Genomic DNA, 18,679 nt, shown 5'->3' on the forward strand with positions numbered 1-18,679 from the left:
TGGGAACACAAAACACAAAATGGGCCTACTGTGCTTAGTGACACTTGGGCCAGAGCTCTCTGACTAGAGCTCAGCAGGGTCAGGGATAGCATGGGATGACAGAAAGGACAAAGCAAGTGTGGTCCCCACAGAGGAAGAGCACAAGCCTGTGTGGGGAGTCGAAGTGGGGTTTGATCGGACAGGATGCAGGGATCCCGTTTGCCAGGTGGAGTAACTCAGAGCGGTTTTGAGAGCAGTGCGCTGTGTGCAGGTACTATCTCCCTTCCTAACTTCTCCCTGACCCACTCCACAGCTCCCTCCTGTTTTCTGAAGCACCTACCACTGGGGAGGCCTCTCTTCTCAGTGAGGGGCTCCGGGAGTCCCTCAGCTCCTACATCAGCCTAACTGAGGATGTCTCCTTGGATGATGCCAAGGTCAGAAGCAGAGGTCGGAGGGGGAACCAAGGCTGTGGCACCTAGAAGACCATGGTGTGTCGCGAGGCTTGGGACACAAGTGCATCCAGGGATCCACATGGACCCTCTGCTTCTTTCTCTTGGCCCTAAGAAGTCACTGATCTCATCCCCTGGCTATGACCCTGCCTGCAGCTTCTATTTAGAATGCAGGGCAGTTGGGAGCAGGATCAGGGCTCCAAGAAAATAAACTACCACTGGGATCTGTCGGGTCCTGATTTTGACAATTCCAGTTCTATGTGAATCCCATTCTACATGCTGTTAACCAGCCCTATTTACAATGTATCAGTCACCACTAACATAGAGGAGGGAAAAAGATCATATTAGAACACCAATGTACTTTCTTACCTTGGCAAACAGGACTGCGACCCAGAAGGAAAAGGCTGGTGGCTGATCACAGCAGCAAATCCTGGGTTTTTAGCTTCCACCTGACTCTCAGAACAAGTAGGACCACTGTCAATCCAGGTCCTCAAATGTCACCTGCAAGCCCCTTCTCTGTACAGTCCCAGCTTTCAGTTGTCCATTCTGTAGCTTATTCAAAACCAACCAAGTTCTCCCAATCTCCCCAGCCTAGTCATCTTGTGGCCAAATACAAAGTGAACCTCCCCCCTCCCCAATCATCTCATTGTGTAGCTCAGGTTTGTATCTTGCCTTGGCCTCCCAAGATTATAGGTTTGCATCACTGCAACTGGCTCAAAGTAACACTGGTTGAGCCTAACATGCTGTAGATGAGCACAGAGCCAAAGAGCACAGTGTGCAGTATGTGGGCATAAGAAGGTAGTGAGCCCTCTCCCCACAACACACCTGAGCACAGCCTGCACCAACTACACCCTGACTTCCCTGCTGCCCGCAAGAGGAAGGCTTGGCTGCAGAGCAGAAAGAAAAAGGGAGCAGAAAGAAAAAGGAGCTGTCTCCTCCGATACTCCTCCGAGGCTTCAGGTGAGGTAGGGAAGGGTTTATCAGGTACCATCAGCAGGTTCTCATTAAAGATTTGTTTATTCAAGTATCTGAAAGCATTCTACAGTGGGAACATTAGATGCTGTTTGTACTGTGCTATGGACCATAAATGTACTGCCATACTGGTTTCAGAAGACTTGAAATGCCACTGATAGTTTAAAAACTGTACACCGGATAGAGAACCGAGGAAGACAATTTAATGTTTCATCCGGATTCAGAGGTGCATCAAATTAAATGACAGCTCCACTTGGCAAATGGCTGTTACATGATGGTATCCAAGAAACAGTTGGTGACGGATAAATTCAGAAATGCTTTCCCCAAAGCAGATTGGTTCTTTACAAAGTTTTGGGTCACAGCCCTTGTAGAAAACACTGCTGCCCAACATCCTAATTCTTGGTCCAGGAAACATGGGTCTTCAGGTTCCATGTGACCAGGGTGCCCCAACAATCATTTTTCTGTGCTGTTATTAGAGGGTCCTTTGGACTGGACAGGAAACAGATGGGAGGTGTCCACTATCAGTCATAGTGGATGGCAGTGTAAAAGATGATCCAGATTACCTAGAGGGCAGACGAGCAATGCTTATAGGTTACCAATTCCACAAAGTGAGAATACGCATACAGAGTAGTCCCCTAGTACTACCCAACGCATAACCCAGTGGGAAGGAGGCATTGGTTATTTCACTAATCTCAGGCTGTCTGTAAGCACGCACAGGACAGCCCACTTATGCTCACAAAGGGATCTCCTGATAACTCCCTCCCCTCACCAAACAGCACCCCGGTCCCAGGGAAGGGCGGTACAGTGTGGAATCAATACACAGAAGGCTGCATTGCTGCAAGTTTGAGGGCAGCCTGTGGTACACAGTGAGATGCTGTCAAACAAAACAAGAACCAAACCAGACAGCCAGACACAGTAGCTCTGACCTGTAATCTCAACTGGGAGGCTGAGGCAAGAGGACTTTTGAAAGTATGAGGCCAGCCCAAGCAACTTAGTAAGACCCTGTTGCAAAATAAAAAACAGCTGAAGGTGTCGCTCAGTGCTTCTTGATTTCAACACACACACACACACACACACACACACACACACACACACACTTCCAGGTGTGTAATCCCAATAGCTGAGTGGCAAAGGCAGGAGGATTGCTGTTTGAGACCAGCCTGGGATACACAGTAAATTCAAGACCAACCCGATTTACAAAGCAAGACTTTGTCTCAAAAAACTTAACAAAAACAAAACCAAAAAGCCCCACCAAAAACAGATAATCCGATACCACTTACCAGTGTTTACTGGTTTGGGTAGGATCTGGAAACACATGGATGTGTATGTAATTTTTATTTTGCAGCAGAGTTATTATGCTGTGCAGGCTGACCTCAAACTCACCATCCATCTGCCCTCACCTCCCAAGCAGCTGGGATCACAGACATCCACCACTATGGCTGGCTCAGAATTTTTGAATAACTGAAATATAATTCACATTCTACGAAGTTTTCCCTTTTAAAAGAAAGTATTCAGTTAATGGGCTGGGGATTTAGCTCAGCAGCATAAGCACCTGCCTGGCAAGCAGGCAGTTGTGAGTTCGATCCCCGGTACCGATAAAAAAGAAAAAGACAAACAAACAAACAAATAAATAAATATAAATTTAAAAAAAAGTGCTAACTAGGCTGGGAGTTAGCTCAGTGGCATAAGCACCTGCCTGGCAAGCGCTAGGTCATGAGTTCGATCCCTGGTACCAAAAAAAAAAAAAAAAAGTACAGTTTAGAACTTTTCGTTTTGGGACAGGGTCTCACTATGTAGTTTAGGCTGGACCTGAACTCACTATGTATGTACCCCAGGCTAGAGCTCAATTTAGGGTAATCCTCCTGCCTCAGTCTCCCAATTGCTGGGATTATAGGCAGGTGCCACCACACCTGGCCAGAAAGTTTTAGTATGTTCACAAAGTTGTGAAATATACACAATGATTCCCAAATAGCACTCCAAGATGAAAGTCTGTTCGCATGACCAGTTATTACTTCCTACTTCTCTCTTTCCTCAGGCACTGCAATCATTAATCACTTCTGTCTCTAGAGATTTGCCTACTTTAGGACGTTTCACATGAACAGTGAGTGAACTGGGGATTGAACCTATATCCCATGTACTAAACTATACTTTTCGCCCTTCTAAAAATTTGTTTAAAAAAAAGAAGTGTTTTGCAACAGGCTTTCCATAAATTGCTTGAACTTTCAGTCCCCCTTCTGCAGCCTCCCAGAGGGCTGACACTATGGTTTCATGCCTGACTTCAGTACACAGTTTTTTTGTGTCTGGATTCTTCCACTTAGCATTGTTTTCAAGGTTGTAGTATATATCAAAACTTACAACTTTTGGGCTGGGGATTTAGCTTATTGGCATAAGCGCCTGCTTTACAAGTGTGTGGTCTGTGGTCGTGAGTTCAATCCCCGGTACGGATTAAAAAGAAAAAGACAAAAACAAAACAAAAAAAACTTACAACTTTCTTTTTTTAAACTTGTAACTTTTTATGGACAAATAACATTCTACAGCAGGGAGTGGGGATTTTTACTTTATATAACTATTCCAAATAACATTTTAAGTGCATTAAATGTTTCCCCGTTTCTCATATGTAGCCAAGCCAGGGTTTAGCATGAATGAAGCTGACAGTAGGCCCTGGGTCTGCGCATTGTAAGAGAGTCACCGTACAGCATCTCATACCACATCTTTTGGGACAGCCTGGTTCAAGAGAGGGATCACTCCATCCTCATGGGCCTTCTGAACAAAATGACACCTCAACCACGTAGCGGAACTCAATCACTGGGTTTCCCTGGCATGAATGGCATCTCATGAAAGGAATAGAACCTGTAGTAGAACTTCCAGGTACATACCATGAACAAAGCAAAAGATGTCATAAATCCTTCTTTTGTGAGTTCCCATGTGCCACCATATTCTTCCTCATCAATCTGTAGATAATTGCTGAAGTAGAGGTACAGGACTCCTGCATTGATCAGGCAGAATCTGGAGCAACGGAGGACAGATACCAAACACACACTGTAACCTTAGCAGACTCTCAGCTCCTACCAGACCGCTGAGCACATGCAGTTCACTGTCTGCATGTGTCTCACACCAGGCAGGGATGACCTGGAAAGAGAAAAGCTTCGAGCTCAGGCATGTGGGCTTTAGATGAGTTCTGCTTCATTTTGTGAGACCTTCTGCACATCTCTTGACAGGCATCTCAGTTCCCTGATGTACAAAATGAGGAAGCTGAAGAACATGATGTCAGGAGCAAGTGAACTAATATACAAAAGTAGGATGTGGTGGGGCATGCCTGAAATTCTAGCACTCAGGAGGCTGAGGCAGGAGGTTCACTGTGAATTCGAGGATAGTCTGGGCTACATAATGAGTTTAATGCCAGCCTGAACTACATGACAAGACTTTCTCAGAAAATAAAAAACATAGCTCAATGGCAAAGTACTTGCCTAGCATAAACAGGGCCCTGGGTTAGATCTCTAGTACATATACTGGGTAACATATACTGCTACCCAGTAAGATACAATGGCCACCCAACTACCCAAACAGAACCTACCCAGACACGGCCTTTACACAGTCCCAGATGAAGGGGACAAATGTGCTGCTGTGGGACAAATGTGGTAAACTACTTTTTTTGAGACAGTTTCATTATGGAGTTCAGGCTGAACTTGCACTCACTTCGTAGCCCAGGTTCCCCTCAAACTCACAACAATCCTCCTGCCTCAGCCTCCTGTGTGCTGGGATTACAGGCTTGTACCACCACGTGCAACCTTGGATTACTTCTTTACAGCCCAGTAAAACAAGCAACAGCACAGGCCCCTGCACAGCTACTAAGGGGAGATCATTCTGGATATGTGTCTGCCACTGCACTTGATCAGGTGATAATTTAGTAGGGACAAAGAAGAGCAACAGCTGGGCATGGTAGTATACGCCTCTAATCCCAGCACTTTGGGAGGCTGAGGCAGGAAAAATGAATTGAGTTTGAAGCTGGCCTGAACTATACAGGGAGACACTGGGAAAAAAAAAAAAAAAGAAAAGAAAAGAAAACAATACAGAAACAGAGCAACAAAAGTAAAGTTGAAGCCAGCAGTCTGTGGACATCCCCAGGGAAGCCTCCCTCACTATTTACCTGTTTTCATTAGTGCATCTTGGTTATACAGATTAAAATGTTTTATCTTGGCTGATCTGTACATGCACATAATATACTTCCAACAGTTTCACCTCTCCTGTCATCTCCCCTTGCCATGGTCTCCCCTCCCAGAAGTCTTTGACCCCATAGTGACTTTAGCTGATGTAGGAATTGGAATGCAGTGAGCATAATGCAATTCCCTACTGTACTCATCTCTTGGTTTTATGAAGTGATCAAGACTGTCTGGAGGTCTTTCAGTTTCTGCACCCAACCTAAGAGGGTACTGTGTGTCTCAGGCCACGTCCCATTTAAGGGCAGAGGTGGGAGAATGAAAAGGCTGGAGTAGAGTTCTATGGCAGGGTCTGTGCTTACCACGCACAAGGCCAAGAGTTCAAGCCCCCAGTGCCAAAAGAAAGAGGCAGAGAGAACAGGCTCCTACCAGTAGGAGGAGGAGACGAGTGTGGGGCAGTTCAGTGGAGCCCAATGAGCTTCTAATCAGCATGCAGGGCAGGGGAGCCCCTGAGGCTGTCTAGCAAGGTGGGGAGGTGTGAAACTTTGGGAGTCTAGCTCATGAGCCCGAGGACTTTCTTGTGAGCAGAAGCATGGGTGAGGAAGACTGGGCAGACCTGTGGGCACCACACATTTTAGGACATGGGAGCAAGGACAGAGTGGGCAAGTGGCTGCATGAGGAGGTGAAAAGGCTTCATGCCTGGGAGCACAATGCTTCCAACAACAGAGGCACAGAGTGAGGAAGAACAGAAGGTTTTTCCTGGATTTCACACAAAATACAGTTCTTGACTTGGCCGAGTTGTGGCCACTTCCTTATCTCATGCCAGAGATCTTGGGACCCAGCCAACACCAGCCACCTTCTGACAGGAACTTAGTTTTTGGATTTAGTGGCTTTAGCTGCAGATCACTGAAGAAAGCTAGAAATTCCACTCTGGAAAAAAACAATTGGCTGGGCATGGTGGCACACACCTGTAATCCCAGCACTCAGGAGTCAGGCAGGAGGATCATTATAAGTTCAAGACCAGCCTGGGCTACGAAGTTGAGCTCAAGGCCAGCCTGAACTGCATAGTGAGACCTTGTTTCAAAAAGAAAAGAAAAAAAAAAAAAAAAAAAGCCATTCTGAGATTCAGAGAAGCTGGGCTGGAGCAGGACTATAGACTCAAGGCGTAGGGAATGACAGGGAGAAAAGGCCCTGCCTTCCTGGGCTATAATACTAAGTAGGGAGTGAATTCAAAGAAACAAAGGTGTTTAAATCCAAGTTTGGCGGCCTTAGGAAAGACTGGAAGGGCTCCTGCCGAGCATTAAATATGGGCACAATTTAGCTAACTAGATGGCAGTGCTGGGATATTGGAGATTTTGTTGTTGTTGTATTTTTGAGGCAAGGTCTCATTATGTACTCCAAACTGACCTTGCGCTTACCATGCAGTCCAAGTTGGCCATGAACTCATGATGATCCTCCTGTCTTAGCCTCCCAAGAGCTGCAATCTCAGGCATATGCTACCATGCCTGGTGTGGGATACTGAGGATTGAACACCAGGGTCTTTACCTTCACTTCTGCTGCCTTTCTGAGATAGGGTGTCAATAAGTTGCACGGGCTGGAACTTATGATCCTCTTGCCTCAGTCTCCCAGAATGCTGAGCTTGTGAGTATGTGCTACTTCAACTAGTATAATTTTTTTTTTCTTTTTTTTCCCCGGTACTGGGGATCGAACTCACGACCACGTGCTTGCAAGGCAGGTGCTTATGCCGCTGAGCTAAATCCCCAGCAATTTTTGTTTTACAAATGAGAGAAAAGCCAGCTGTGGTGGCCCATGTCTATAATCCAGCACTCTGGGAGGCTGAAACAGGAGAATCATAAGTTTGAGCCCAGCCTAGATGATCTCATTATTCAGTAAAATCCTATCTCAAAAAAAAAAAAAAAAAGGGTGGAGCTGGGGATTTAGCTCAGCAGCATAAGTGCCTGCTTTGCAAGCAGGCAGTTGTGAGTTCAATCCCCAGTACCGATAAAAAGCAAAAAAAGACACACACACACACACACACACACACACACTCACACACACAAAAAAAAAAAAAAAAAAAAAAAAAAAAAAGGAAAAAGGGAGAGGGATGTAGCTCAATGTGAAGGCTCTAAATTCAATCCCCAGTACAAAATCAATCAATCAATCAATCAATCTACTCCAGAGGCTGGAGTTAAAAGACAATGAATCTGTAACAAATAACTTGCTCTCAGGGCTGGAAAACTACACTGTAATATAATAGCTTATTTTTGAGTTCAAGACCAGCCTGAACTACATAGTGAGACCTTGTTTCCAAAAACAAAAGAAAACAAAACACCATGTCCTTGGCCTTTGTAAGAGCAGGAGAAAAGATGCCAGCCAAAAGAAGAGAGAGATTTGTTTAGAGGGAGAAAAATGCTCTGGCAGACAGTGTAGGCCTGAACTCCAGAAAATGGACAGTCCTAAAAAGCTGGCAGCGTCACTGTGGATGGACTGCGTTCACTCCCATACATCCTGCTTCCCGTTCCTTCAGCAGCCGTTTACCACTGTATCAAATTAGTCACCTAGGGGCTGGGGATTTAGCTCAGCGCCCGGTACCGATAAAAAGGAAAAAGACAAAAGACAAAAAAAAAAAAAAAAATTAGTCACCTAGTGATGGAAGTGAACCATTTATAGACTGTCTACGATATACTAAATACTGTATTTATCTGTATCATATTTAATTCACATCAGTTATTCTCATTGCCCCCAGCTTACAGGGGAAGAGGAGTCTCAAAGACATAGGCTCAAAATTATGCAGCTTGAGATTGGCACTCCTAAAATGGGCACGGTGGTGCCTGCCTATAATTCCAGGAAGATTGAGGAGTGTAAGGCCAGCCTAGATTACAATGACACTCCCATCTTGAAAGGCAAAAAACCCAGGGGCTGGGGATTTAGCTCAGCGGCATAAGCGCCTGCCTTGTAAGCAGGCAGTCGTGAGTTTGATCCCTGGTACCGATAAAAAGGAAAAGGACAAAAAAAAAAAAAAAAAGAAAGGCAAAAAACCCAAACAAACAAAATAACAGGCTGGGGATTTAGCTTAGTGGCATAAGTGCCTGCCTGGCAAGTGCAAGGTCATGAGTTCAATCCCTGGTACCAAAAAAAAAAAAAAAAAGCCAAGTGTGGTGACCCACACACACCTTAATTCTAGCCCTCTGGGAAGTGGTCTTAAAAAAATAAAGGGTTGGGGGGAGCGTGGATAGAGTTGATGCTTAGTGAGAAAGCCCTGGATTCAATCCCTAGTACCACCAAAAAAACAGAAGGGAAGGAATTAAAGGGGGAGAGCACAAGGAGACCCAGGGTCTGTTTGACAATAGGAGAAAGCACACTGAACCACCTCCGGTCCTGGTTTGTCACAGATCTTTAAATGCAGTTAAACACAGTAACATTTAAACATAGAAAAAACACAGTGGCAAAGATTTTGATACTTTCATGATTTTGGGAGTCTTGAAATATAAGGTGTGTGACAGAAAAATACAGTGAATGTAAACTCTAAAAATTACAATAGAAGACACACTGCATCAGCTCCTGTTACACTCCCCCACCTCAAACACACACCCCACTGCGCCCGCTTCTGGAAGACTCTGAAGTCCTCTGTGTGAGTGTCTCCAGCTGCAGTCATTCATGATTGCCTCTATGTTTTAAATCAATTCAAAATGTTTCCCTTCACAATCATTCTGACTGTGGGGAAGAGGGAGAGGTTTCAAGGTGCCAGATCTGGGGAGTAAGGTGAAGGAGGACACATTGCAGTGTTTTCACAAGCCTGCCTTTCTGGATGACACAAGGCACAGTGGTTACTGTGCATCTGGTCACACCCTGTAAAGTCACTCATGAAAGAAAACTCTAGAACTGCTTCAAAAAGTGGCAAGGATGGGATAAATGTTTGCAGCAAGGAGTATTCCGAGGGGGATTAATAGCAGTGTGTCTTTTACTGTAATAAAATTTTAAAATCTAAACATTCACTCATATATTCTGATCACACTTCATCTGTCCCCTGTGGATAAAGTAGGGATTAATACACATTTCTTTTGGGTTATCTTCTTTTTTCAAAAAGTTTTTTTGAGCCGGGCGTGGTGGCTCACAGCTGTAATCCCAGCACTCGGGAGGCTGAGGTGGGAGGATCATTTCGAGTTCAAGACCAGCCTGAGCTACAAAGTGAGCTCAAGGCCAGCCTGAACTGCATAGTGAGACCCCATCTCAAAAAAAAGACAAAAAGGGGCTGGGGATTTAGCTCAGCGGCATAAGCGCCTGCCTTGCAAACAGGCAGTCGCGAGTTCGATCCCCAGCACCGATAAAAAGGAAAAAGAAAAAAAAAAAAAAAAGTTTTTTTTGAGACAAGGTTTCACCATGTAGTTCAGACAGGCCTTAAACTCACTATGTAGCCCAGGCTGGTCTCGAACTTCTGAGAAAACAGGCAAATCAACCCTATGAAATGCATTTCATCTCATACCCTAAAGGAGATGGAATAATAAGATACTATGATCACCCCTTAATAAATGATGCGGTTTTCCATTGAGGAGATGGTGACTACTTGTTTGTTTTTTTTTTTTTTTTTGGTCTTTTTCGTTTTTATCAGTACCAGGGATCAAACTCACAACTGCCTGCTTGCAAGGCAGGCGCTTATGCCGCTGAGCTAAATCCCCAGCCCCGATGGTGACTACTTGTATGCCCCACATAGAAAAGGAAATGCCCTCCATTTCCACAATCTCGTGTCTTTTTTTTTTTTTTTTTAACCTGGTACCAAGGATCAAACTCACAACCACGTGCTTGCAAGGCAGGCACTTATGCCGCTGAGCTAAATTCCCAGCCCCTTCGTGTCCTCTTTTAATTCTATCTGATGGGCACAAAGCCTCACTTTCAGTAGTGTTAACAAATTCAGCCATGACCAGGGGCTGGTGTCAAGTTGCTGCCACTGGCCAGGGGAATATAATACGAGTAAGGCCCAGTTGTCTACTCTGGGGTTGCTCTTAAAATGCAGGGACCTGATGTATCTTTTTTCAGGCTATCCTTGAACTTACTAGGTAGTCCAGGCTGGCCCTGAACCCATGGGGATCCTCCTGTCTCAGCTTCCCTAGTACTGGGATTACAGGGGTATACTACCATGCTTGGTCAAAGTCAGTATTTGGCAGATGCAACACAGTGCAAGGCACCATCACAAGATGGTCATTAAGCACAGTTCTATTTCCCAAATTTCCATAGGTTCAGCTCATGACAGATTTAGAAGATATACTCTAATGAGTATATGGCATTTTCTTTCATGAAGTCACTTTAGAGCCATGAATGAATGGATTAGCTTAGGCGTCAGGAAGGCAGCTTGCCTCACCTGAGATGTTCATTCATTCCTGAGTCTGATGAACTGAAAAATGCTACAGGAGACCCAGGAGTGTCATCACAGAGCTCACTTCTGTCATTACATACAATGTGTCTAACTCCAAAGTGGCAATGTTTTTTTCCAGAGAAGGAAAACATAAACTTCTATTAACGAGATGAGAGCTGGGCACAGTGGTTCATACCTATAATCCTAGCACTCAAGAGGCACAAAAGGATCACTGCAAATTCTAGGCCAGCCTGGGGCTACACAGTGAGTTCAAGGCTAGCCTGGACTACACAGTGAGACCTTGTCTCAAAACAAACATTCACATACATATAAAACAAAACAGCAATCCTCTTCCAAAAAAGAAAGAGAAAACCATGAAACCACAACACACCTAGGACTTACCCTGCTATTCCCAAGAAACCTCGCAATGGCAAAACTCCCCAAATGACACCCAGGACCACAGCGATGATCTGTCGGAACCAGTAGATCACATCTAAAAATTCATCCTGTAGAAAAGACAGGGATGCAAATACCTGTATTATCTGGTGTGGGTACCACAGGACTGCTATTAGTGGGGAAACAGAAAAACTTACTGCTAAACATATTTTGCTGGGAACTTCCCCAAAAGCAATGGTATGTGGCTTTTACATCAGCTTTTACTTAAAGTAAAATGTGGTTAGAAACAAGTATTTAGACATCTTAAGTGATTGTTTCCAGAACCTGTGATCTAAGTTAAAGTTTTAGAGAATTCTTTATCTTTTTGGAGAAGCTATGTAATGAAATGGCTATAATAACTGCTACTGGCCACAGGTAACTCTTAACTGAACAGGGAAGACCTAGACACTCTTTAGGCAAAACTGCTGATACTTATCTGTCCTCTCAGTGCACTAACTTTTGAGTAATTCACAAAGAAAGAATTAGAAATAAAAGTGCTGGAGGCAGGTGCCATGTACATCTAAATTTTATAGAACAGAAGGCAAAGGTTTCTGAATTGTTCTATACTCCAAAAACCAGTCCTTATACGAGGAAAAAAAGAAATGACACAGCAGATCACAGAAACTGCAAGTTTTGCAAGAGTTGGGCAGGGCTCGTCAGGACAAGGGCACCTTCAGGAAGTGCCTCCCATCCCCCTTTACCAGAACTCAGGAAAGAAACCCCAATTTCGGCAGGGTGGAAAAACAAAGGAAGGACTACAAATAAAACGTTCTTTTCTAGTCAGCTGGAATTAAGCTGCTTGATCATCCCTTCCAGATCATGGAACAAAGCTGAGGTGTGCCCACACTTAGATCTTCTGAATATGACCAGCAGGAACATCCTTCCTCTCTCTCATACACTGGCCCCAGAAGGAACAACACTGTCCTTCCCACTGAACAACAGAAGGATGGCAGTGCACCCTTAGCGAACTTCACTATGTGCCGAACGCTTTGATGCACCACGGCATTCCCACTAAAGGGCTGATCTGAGAATTCAATTCAGTGAGATTGTGCATAAAAAGGACCTGGCACAGAGTCTTCAGTACAAATCTGGCACCCTTACTGTTTGTGCTAAGACCCTACTAGGATAAAATAGTAAGACTCAGTCGAATGCAGCTCACTTGTGTCACGCATATAACACTCCCAACCTTTGGATGACAGTTCTTTTGCTTCCACCTCGCCGCTTCCGTGCGACCTACGGACTTCACTTTGGGCAAGCCCAAGTTCGCCCAGGGGCCGTCTGCCCCACTACCGCACTCCACCCCGCCCAGATCGTGTAGGGCAGGTCCGGGCCATTCCTCCTGCCCACCGAGTACCAGCCATATCCTCGAACCTGCGATCTTGCCAGCCACCCCCGCCCCCGTACCTTGTCTTCCCAGGCCGCGTCGCTCCGCAGCACCTTGCTCCAAACAGAGACTTTGGGGGCCCCGTTGGCCAGCTGCGGCTGAGACGGCTCCTCCTTCCGCCGCCCGCCGCTCATCCTCCCGTCGCGCCGCCCGGGCCAGGCCTGGGGCGCGCGGGCCGAGCCAAAGGTAGACGGGGTCTGGGGTCGCGGGTCACCGCGCACGCGGTGGCGGCAGCAACAACAGGATCAACACACCGCAGCTCCACTGGCTTGGCTAAACTGCTCGGTTCGGCTCACTCCACCGAGCTGGCGCCGCGCAGAAAGGGGCAGAGCCACGCTGCGCGTCCTCTCGCCGACGTGCCCACGCAGCCAATCGGCAGCCACGCAGCTGCCCGAGCGAAAGAGCGGCCGTCGCCTCGGCGCCGGCGACGTGCGCATGGCGGAAGTGACGGCAAGCTTCCGCCGGGCGTTCGGAAAGGGTGAGGGGGAAGGTACACGGCAGCTCGAGGAGGCGCTGTGGCTACTGAGGACCCCGACTGAGGCTAAAAGTGGAGATCGCTCAGGCAGCTACACCTTGTCCCATGGAGCCTTGCGACCTGCTCACCTGTAGAGCCTGGATCGTATTCTCTTGAACCCTAAGTTGCTCGGGGCTGTCTCCCCTGAGCTGCAAATTTGTAGGGCTGTGTTCAAGATGTTAACTCTTGTCTGTAACAGCGTACGGTGTCCTTTTGCCCAGCACCGTTTTCACAAATGTGAGCTCTCAAGAGGAAAAATTATTTTCAAGGCAAGTTGGAACCAACTCAGGACTTGTTCAGGGGAAAATAGGAGAAAATACTTCATGACTGTTGATCATTTGTATCCTATGTACTAGCTAGGTTCGTGGTTCACAAAAAGTTCGTATGTTAGTGGACCAGCAACAGCAGCAATTTGATAGAGGTGCGAATTCTCGGACCCCGTTCCAGACTTCTCCATAAGAAATTCTGGGGTAGGGCTGATGTCAGTATTTTTGTAGTTAGGTGATTTTTGTTGTTGAGCCAAGGTCTTGCAATGGTAGTTCAGGCTGGCCTTGAACTGGCTAGCCCAGCCTGGCCTTGAATTTACCTCAAATCTCCGGCCTCCGCCTCCCCTGTGGGGGCCTGTACCAACAGGCCTTACATTAAGCTTTCCAGGTGGTGCTAACCACGTTGCTGCACGATAAATCGAAGGACCAAGATACATCACTTCTCTGCAAAGTAACTTACCCAGAATCACACCACTAGTACCTTGGTCTAAGGCTAAATGTGTGCGTAAACACACATTTTTTTTTTTTTAAATCGGTACCGGGGATCGAACTCATGACTTCGCACTTGCCAAGCAGCCACTTATGCCACTGAGCTGCATCCCCAGCCCTGGATGTAAACTTTTATTTTTTTGAGAGCGGGGGTCTTGCTATGCAGTTCAGGCTGGCCTTGAGCTCACTTTGTAGCCCAGGCTGGTCTCGAATTTGCAAGGATCCTCCCACCTCAGCTTCCTGAGTGCTGGGATTACAGGCGTGAGCCCCCACGCCCGGCCTTGGATGTAAACTTTAATGCTAATTTTCTTTTTAAATTTCACTGCGTAAAATTTTTTAATAAAAAATATGGGGCCAGGGGTTTAGCTCAGCAGCATAAGCGCCTGCTTGGTAAGCTCGAGGTCATGAGTTTGGTCCTGGTACCAAAAAAAAAAAAAAAAGTGACATTGTCATTTTTAAAATCAATGAATGTATGATTTAGTGCTAATTTTCACGATGATTTTTTTCAGCCTTGTAAATTTTCTGAACCAGTTTCTTTTCCATATACAACAGTAAAGCTTAACTCATTCTAGTTTGGGAAATATCACTGGTACAGATCTCTTTAAGACTGTGTGTGGCATGTAGTTCTGGAGACAAAAATGATTACATCATACTGTGTTGGAAGAATGATTAGCCTGTGGTGCTGGCTTGTAATCCCAGCATTCTGGAGGCTAAGGAAGGAGGATTGTCACAAGTTTGTGGCCTGCCTGGACTACAGGCAGTGAGTTCAAGGCCAGCCTGAACTACATAGTGAGGTCCTATCTCAAAAAACCAAAAAAAAAAAAAATATATATATATATATATATGTATATATATGTGTGTGTATACATATATATATATATAAATATAAAGTACTGGCGGTATAGCTTTGTGGTAGAGTACAGTAGTTATCTAGCACCCACAAATCCTTGAATTCAGTCCTTAGCACTGGGGGAATAAAAAAGGAGAGGGGTTATTAAGTCTGTCAAAGTCACTGAGTGAATTTCTAGGGTCACAGAACTTGGGAGAAAAATTGTATTAAAAAAGAATTCTTTTAGGGGCCATAAATGTATCTCAGTGATAGAGCATTTGCCTAGCATGCAGGATCCCCTGAAATTCCATCCCCCCATCACAAAAAAAAAAAAAAAAAGCCTTCAGTTTTGTTTTGTGGTGTAGGAGATTGAAATTGAGCTATGTCCCCTATAGGCATTTTAAAATTTTGAGATAGGGTCTAAGTTGCCCACACTGGCCTTAAACTTGTAATTCTGCCTCAGCCTGTCAGGTAGCTGATATTACTATGCTTGGCAAAAGTGCTTTATTTATGTATGTATTTATTTTTGTCTTTTTGAAACGGTTTCTGAGGCTGGCTGTGAACTCATTATGTAGCTCAGGCTGGCCTTGAACTCACAGCAGTATTCCTGCCTCTGCCTCCTGAGTGCTAGGATTATTGTCATGCCCCAGCATGCCTGACTAAAACTTTTTAAATTAAAATTATTTTAAAATATTAAAATATTTCAGTATTTACTTTTGTTTTTTGAGACAGCCTCACTATGTGACTCAGGCTGGCCTTGAGCTCCCAATCCTCTTGCCTCATCATCCTGAGTGCTGAAATTATAGACATGTGTTAAGAAGCTGGGCAAAAATATTTTTTATTTTTTTGTTTGTTTGTTTGTTTTTGTCTTTTTCGTTTTTATTGGTACCAGGGATCGAACTCACGACTGCCTGCTTGCAAGGCAGGCGCTTATGCTGCTGAGCTAAATCCCCAGCCTCTAAAAATATTTTTTAAATTGTAGTGAAATATATATAATAAAAATTTTTTTTTGTCTTTTTTTTTTTTTTTTTTTTTTTTTTTTTTTTTTTTGTCTTTTTCGTTTTTATCGGTACCCGGGATCAAACTCAGGACTGCCTGCTTGCAAGGCAGGCGCTTATGCCGCTGAGTTAAATCCCCAGCCCCTAATTTTGTTTTGTTTTTGCAGTACTGGGACTTTAACTCGGGGCTTTCTTCATATTGAGCTTATTAAAAATCATTCATGCCAGGGCTGGGGATTTAGCTGAGCGGTGTAAGTGCCTGCCTTGCAAGCAAGTAGTCGTGAGTTCGATCCCTGGTACCGATAAAAACGAAAAAAAAAAAATCATTCATGCCATTATATGTGAGGATTTATTTTGGGACCCTCTGTTCTGTTGATTTCTATGTCTGTTTTTTTCTAGTGGTTCACTGTTTTTATTTTATTTTATTGTTTTATTTTTGGTACTGGGGATCAAACTCAAGACCTCACGCTTGCCAGGCAGGTGCTTATGCCACTGAACTAAATCCTGAGCCCTGGCTCACTGTTTTGGTTACTGTAGCTTTGCAGTAAGCTTTGATATTAGGAAGTATAAATCCTTCAACCTCCAACTCTGAATTTTGTTTAATTGTTTGTTTTTTGAGACAAGGTCTAGCCATATAATCTAGGCTGGCTTTCAACTCGCTGTGTAGATCAGACTGGCCTGAAACTCATAGCAATCCTCCTGCCTCAGCCTCCCAAGTGCTGGAATTACAGGGGTGTGCTACCATGCCCAGCCAATTTTTTTTTTTTTTTTTTTGAGACAGAATCTGTGTATTCCAAGTTGAACTTGAACTTGCAGTTCTTCTCCCTCAGCCTCCCAAATGCTGGGGTTACAGCATGTGCCACCACATCCAGTTTGTCCTTGAGGATCTCTTTTTTGTGTGGTATTGGGGATTAAACTGAGGTCCTCTCTATGAGCCCTTTTTTATTTTTATTTTTTGAGACACAGTCCTCCTATATTACTAAGTTGACCAGGCTGGGCTTGAATTTGTGATCCTCCTGCTTCATCCTCTCAGAATGCCAGGATTGTAGGCATATACCTTCAGGTTTGACTTATTTTTTCTTTTTTGCTACTATTGTAAATGAAATTGTTTTCTTTACTTTTCAGATTACTCATTGGTATATAGAAATACAACTTGTCTTTGCATGTTGATATTATATTCTGCAACTCTGCTGAATCTTTATTCTTGTTTTTTTGGGAGGGGCAGGTAGCAGATATGGAACTCAGGACCTCATGCTTCCAGGCAGGCCACTGAGCTAAATCCCCCGCCTGAATTTTTTTTGTTCTAGCAAATTTTTTTGGTAGTATCTTTAGGGTTTTCTACATACAAAATCATCTTTCAATATATTGAAAGGAATCTCAGGAAGTTTCCTGTGAGAAACTTCCACGGAGGAAAAAAACACTATTTGTTTATACATGCTATTTGTATGATATTGAAGACCTGGCCTTGTTAACTTTGAGAACATTAAATTATGTTTATGTGGGAGTATGGGAGATTACAGAAAGTTATAGTTGGAAGGCTTCTCAGAACCTGCAGTGCAACGCAAGGTCAGCAGAGCAAAGTAGAGGTTAAATAGCCATCTGAAATCTGATCTATGTTTCTCTTCTTAGCTTTCTAGGAGTAGACAAAGCCATGCTGGCAGTCAGGGTGGAAGTCCTTGCCTAGAAGATATTTATGAACTCAGATTTGTTCTCTTTCTGTTTTCACCCAAGACTTTCCTTATCTTAGAAAGTGGGAATCTGGCTGAATCCCAGCACATTCATGTGTTTAAAAGGAACATCTTGGGTGGTCCAAGATGGAAAAGGACCTGCTGAAGTGTCAGATTTGGAAGCCAGAGACCAAGCTGGAAGTAGGACACATTTTGTCTTTGTGAGGTGTGGGGCTTTTTAAGCACTGGTTGAACACATTAGTTTCAGCTTTAAGAATGCGTATTTTCGGGGCTGGGGATTTAGCTCAGCGGCATAAGCACCTTCCTTGCAAGTGTGCGGTCATGAGTTCAATCCCTGGTACTGATAAAAAAGACAAAAAAAAAAAAAAAAAACAACTAAAGAATGTGTATTTTCTCCTAGCTGGAAGCCTGAGTCACTGCCAGCTGCTTATGGGTTTGGCGAGGAAGGTGCACTCACTCCAAAGGGTAAGACTGTGGCCCCTGACCCTGATGGATCACAGAAGTTAGAGGTATAAAGGGGGACCACCAGGCACAGGATGAACACCTTTTTGGAAGCAGAGGTCTGATTTTGTGTCCTGGACACTTTCTCTTTTTCTGCCTATAGTAAAGTTATACTAGCATTTTGTAAGTCCTACTAAGTGCCAGTTACTTAAGAAATGTTTCACATACATGTGTTTTCCTGCAAATGCTAGCAGGACTCAACTGTCCTACTAAATTCCTGTCCTTTTAACTTTCATTTGTTTTTCTATAGTGAATATAGACAGTTTTTCCTTTGGTGGCCCTGGGGGATTGGTTCCATGGATACTATGGATACTAGAATTTGTGAGCACTCGAGGTACCTTATATAAAAGTGTATTTGCTTGTAACCTGTGCATATCTGCCTGTGTACTTTAAATCATTTCTAGATTACTGCCAATACCTAAAACAATATAAATGTTATATAGTTATTATACTGAATTGAGGAATAATGACAAGTGTGCATGGTCTGCACAATTTTTCCCCCCAATAATTTCCCATGGTTGGTTCAATCTATGGACGTGGAATCTGGGCATAAAGGTTATGAAAGTAAAAATCTCAGGAAGGCTATACTTGACTTCCAAGTCACTGCTGGGAGCAAAGAAGTCAATGGTTCAAAGAGGACTTTGGGACCGGGGGCATAGTTTAATGGC

The 18,679-nt window shown here is 44.4% G+C and overlaps 2 protein-coding genes across 4 annotated transcripts in view; one reads left to right on the forward strand and one right to left on the reverse strand.

Moving 5' to 3' along the window:
- The window catches only part of Sla2 (Src like adaptor 2), a 28,795-nt gene extending 27,340 nt beyond the window's left edge, over window positions 1–1,455 (forward strand). For both annotated transcript variants that reach the window (XM_063248403.1, XM_003467742.5), the window contains exon 8: window positions 293–1,455. In XM_063248403.1, the coding sequence (XP_063104473.1) occupies window positions 293–458 (166 nt within the window). In that variant the 3' untranslated portion in view covers window positions 459–1,455. The remainder of the gene's footprint in view (window positions 1–292) is intronic.
- Rab5if (RAB5 interacting factor) lies at window positions 1,427–13,076 on the reverse strand. 2 transcript variants are annotated; one of them, XM_063248406.1, is made up of 5 exons: window positions 12,747–13,076; window positions 11,310–11,413; window positions 4,277–4,406; window positions 2,327–2,402; window positions 1,427–1,963 (listed from the first exon to the last, which is right to left on the reverse strand). In XM_063248406.1, the coding sequence occupies exons 1-5, from the start codon at window positions 12,858–12,860 to the stop codon at window positions 1,926–1,928; spliced, it is 462 nt and encodes a 153-aa protein (XP_063104476.1). In that variant the 5' UTR covers window positions 12,861–13,076; the 3' UTR covers window positions 1,427–1,925. The 2 variants fall into 2 exon arrangements, with proteins under 2 accessions (XP_063104476.1, XP_003467683.1); XM_003467635.5 differs by lacking the exon at window positions 2,327–2,402 and having other exon boundaries at window positions 12,747–13,065.
- Between the last annotated feature and the right edge of the window lie 5,603 nt (window positions 13,077–18,679).

Source organism: Cavia porcellus, unplaced genomic scaffold (genome assembly GCF_034190915.1).
Source record: "Cavia porcellus strain 051 isolate PalLab524CR breed Dunkin Hartley unplaced genomic scaffold, mCavPor4.1 scaffold_5, whole genome shotgun sequence".
Lineage (NCBI taxonomy): Eukaryota > Metazoa > Chordata > Mammalia > Rodentia > Caviidae > Cavia > Cavia porcellus.

What these genes read in the sequence shown, in the direction of transcription:
- Rab5if (XM_063248406.1), bottom strand. Translation starts at nt 12,860, where the DNA reads ATGAGCGGCGGGCGGCGGAAGGAGGAGCCGTCTCAGCCGCAGCTGGCC. An exon ending in GGTTTCTTGGGAATAGCAGG is followed by an intron (nt 4,407 to 11,309) that starts GTAAGTCCTAGG and finishes CCGTTGCTCCAG; the next exon opens with ATTCTGCCTGATCAATGCAG. An exon ending in CATCTTTTGCTTTGTTCATG is followed by an intron (nt 2,403 to 4,276) that starts GTATGTACCTGG and finishes ATTTTGCAACAG; the next exon opens with GGTCTTACTAAGTTGCTTGG.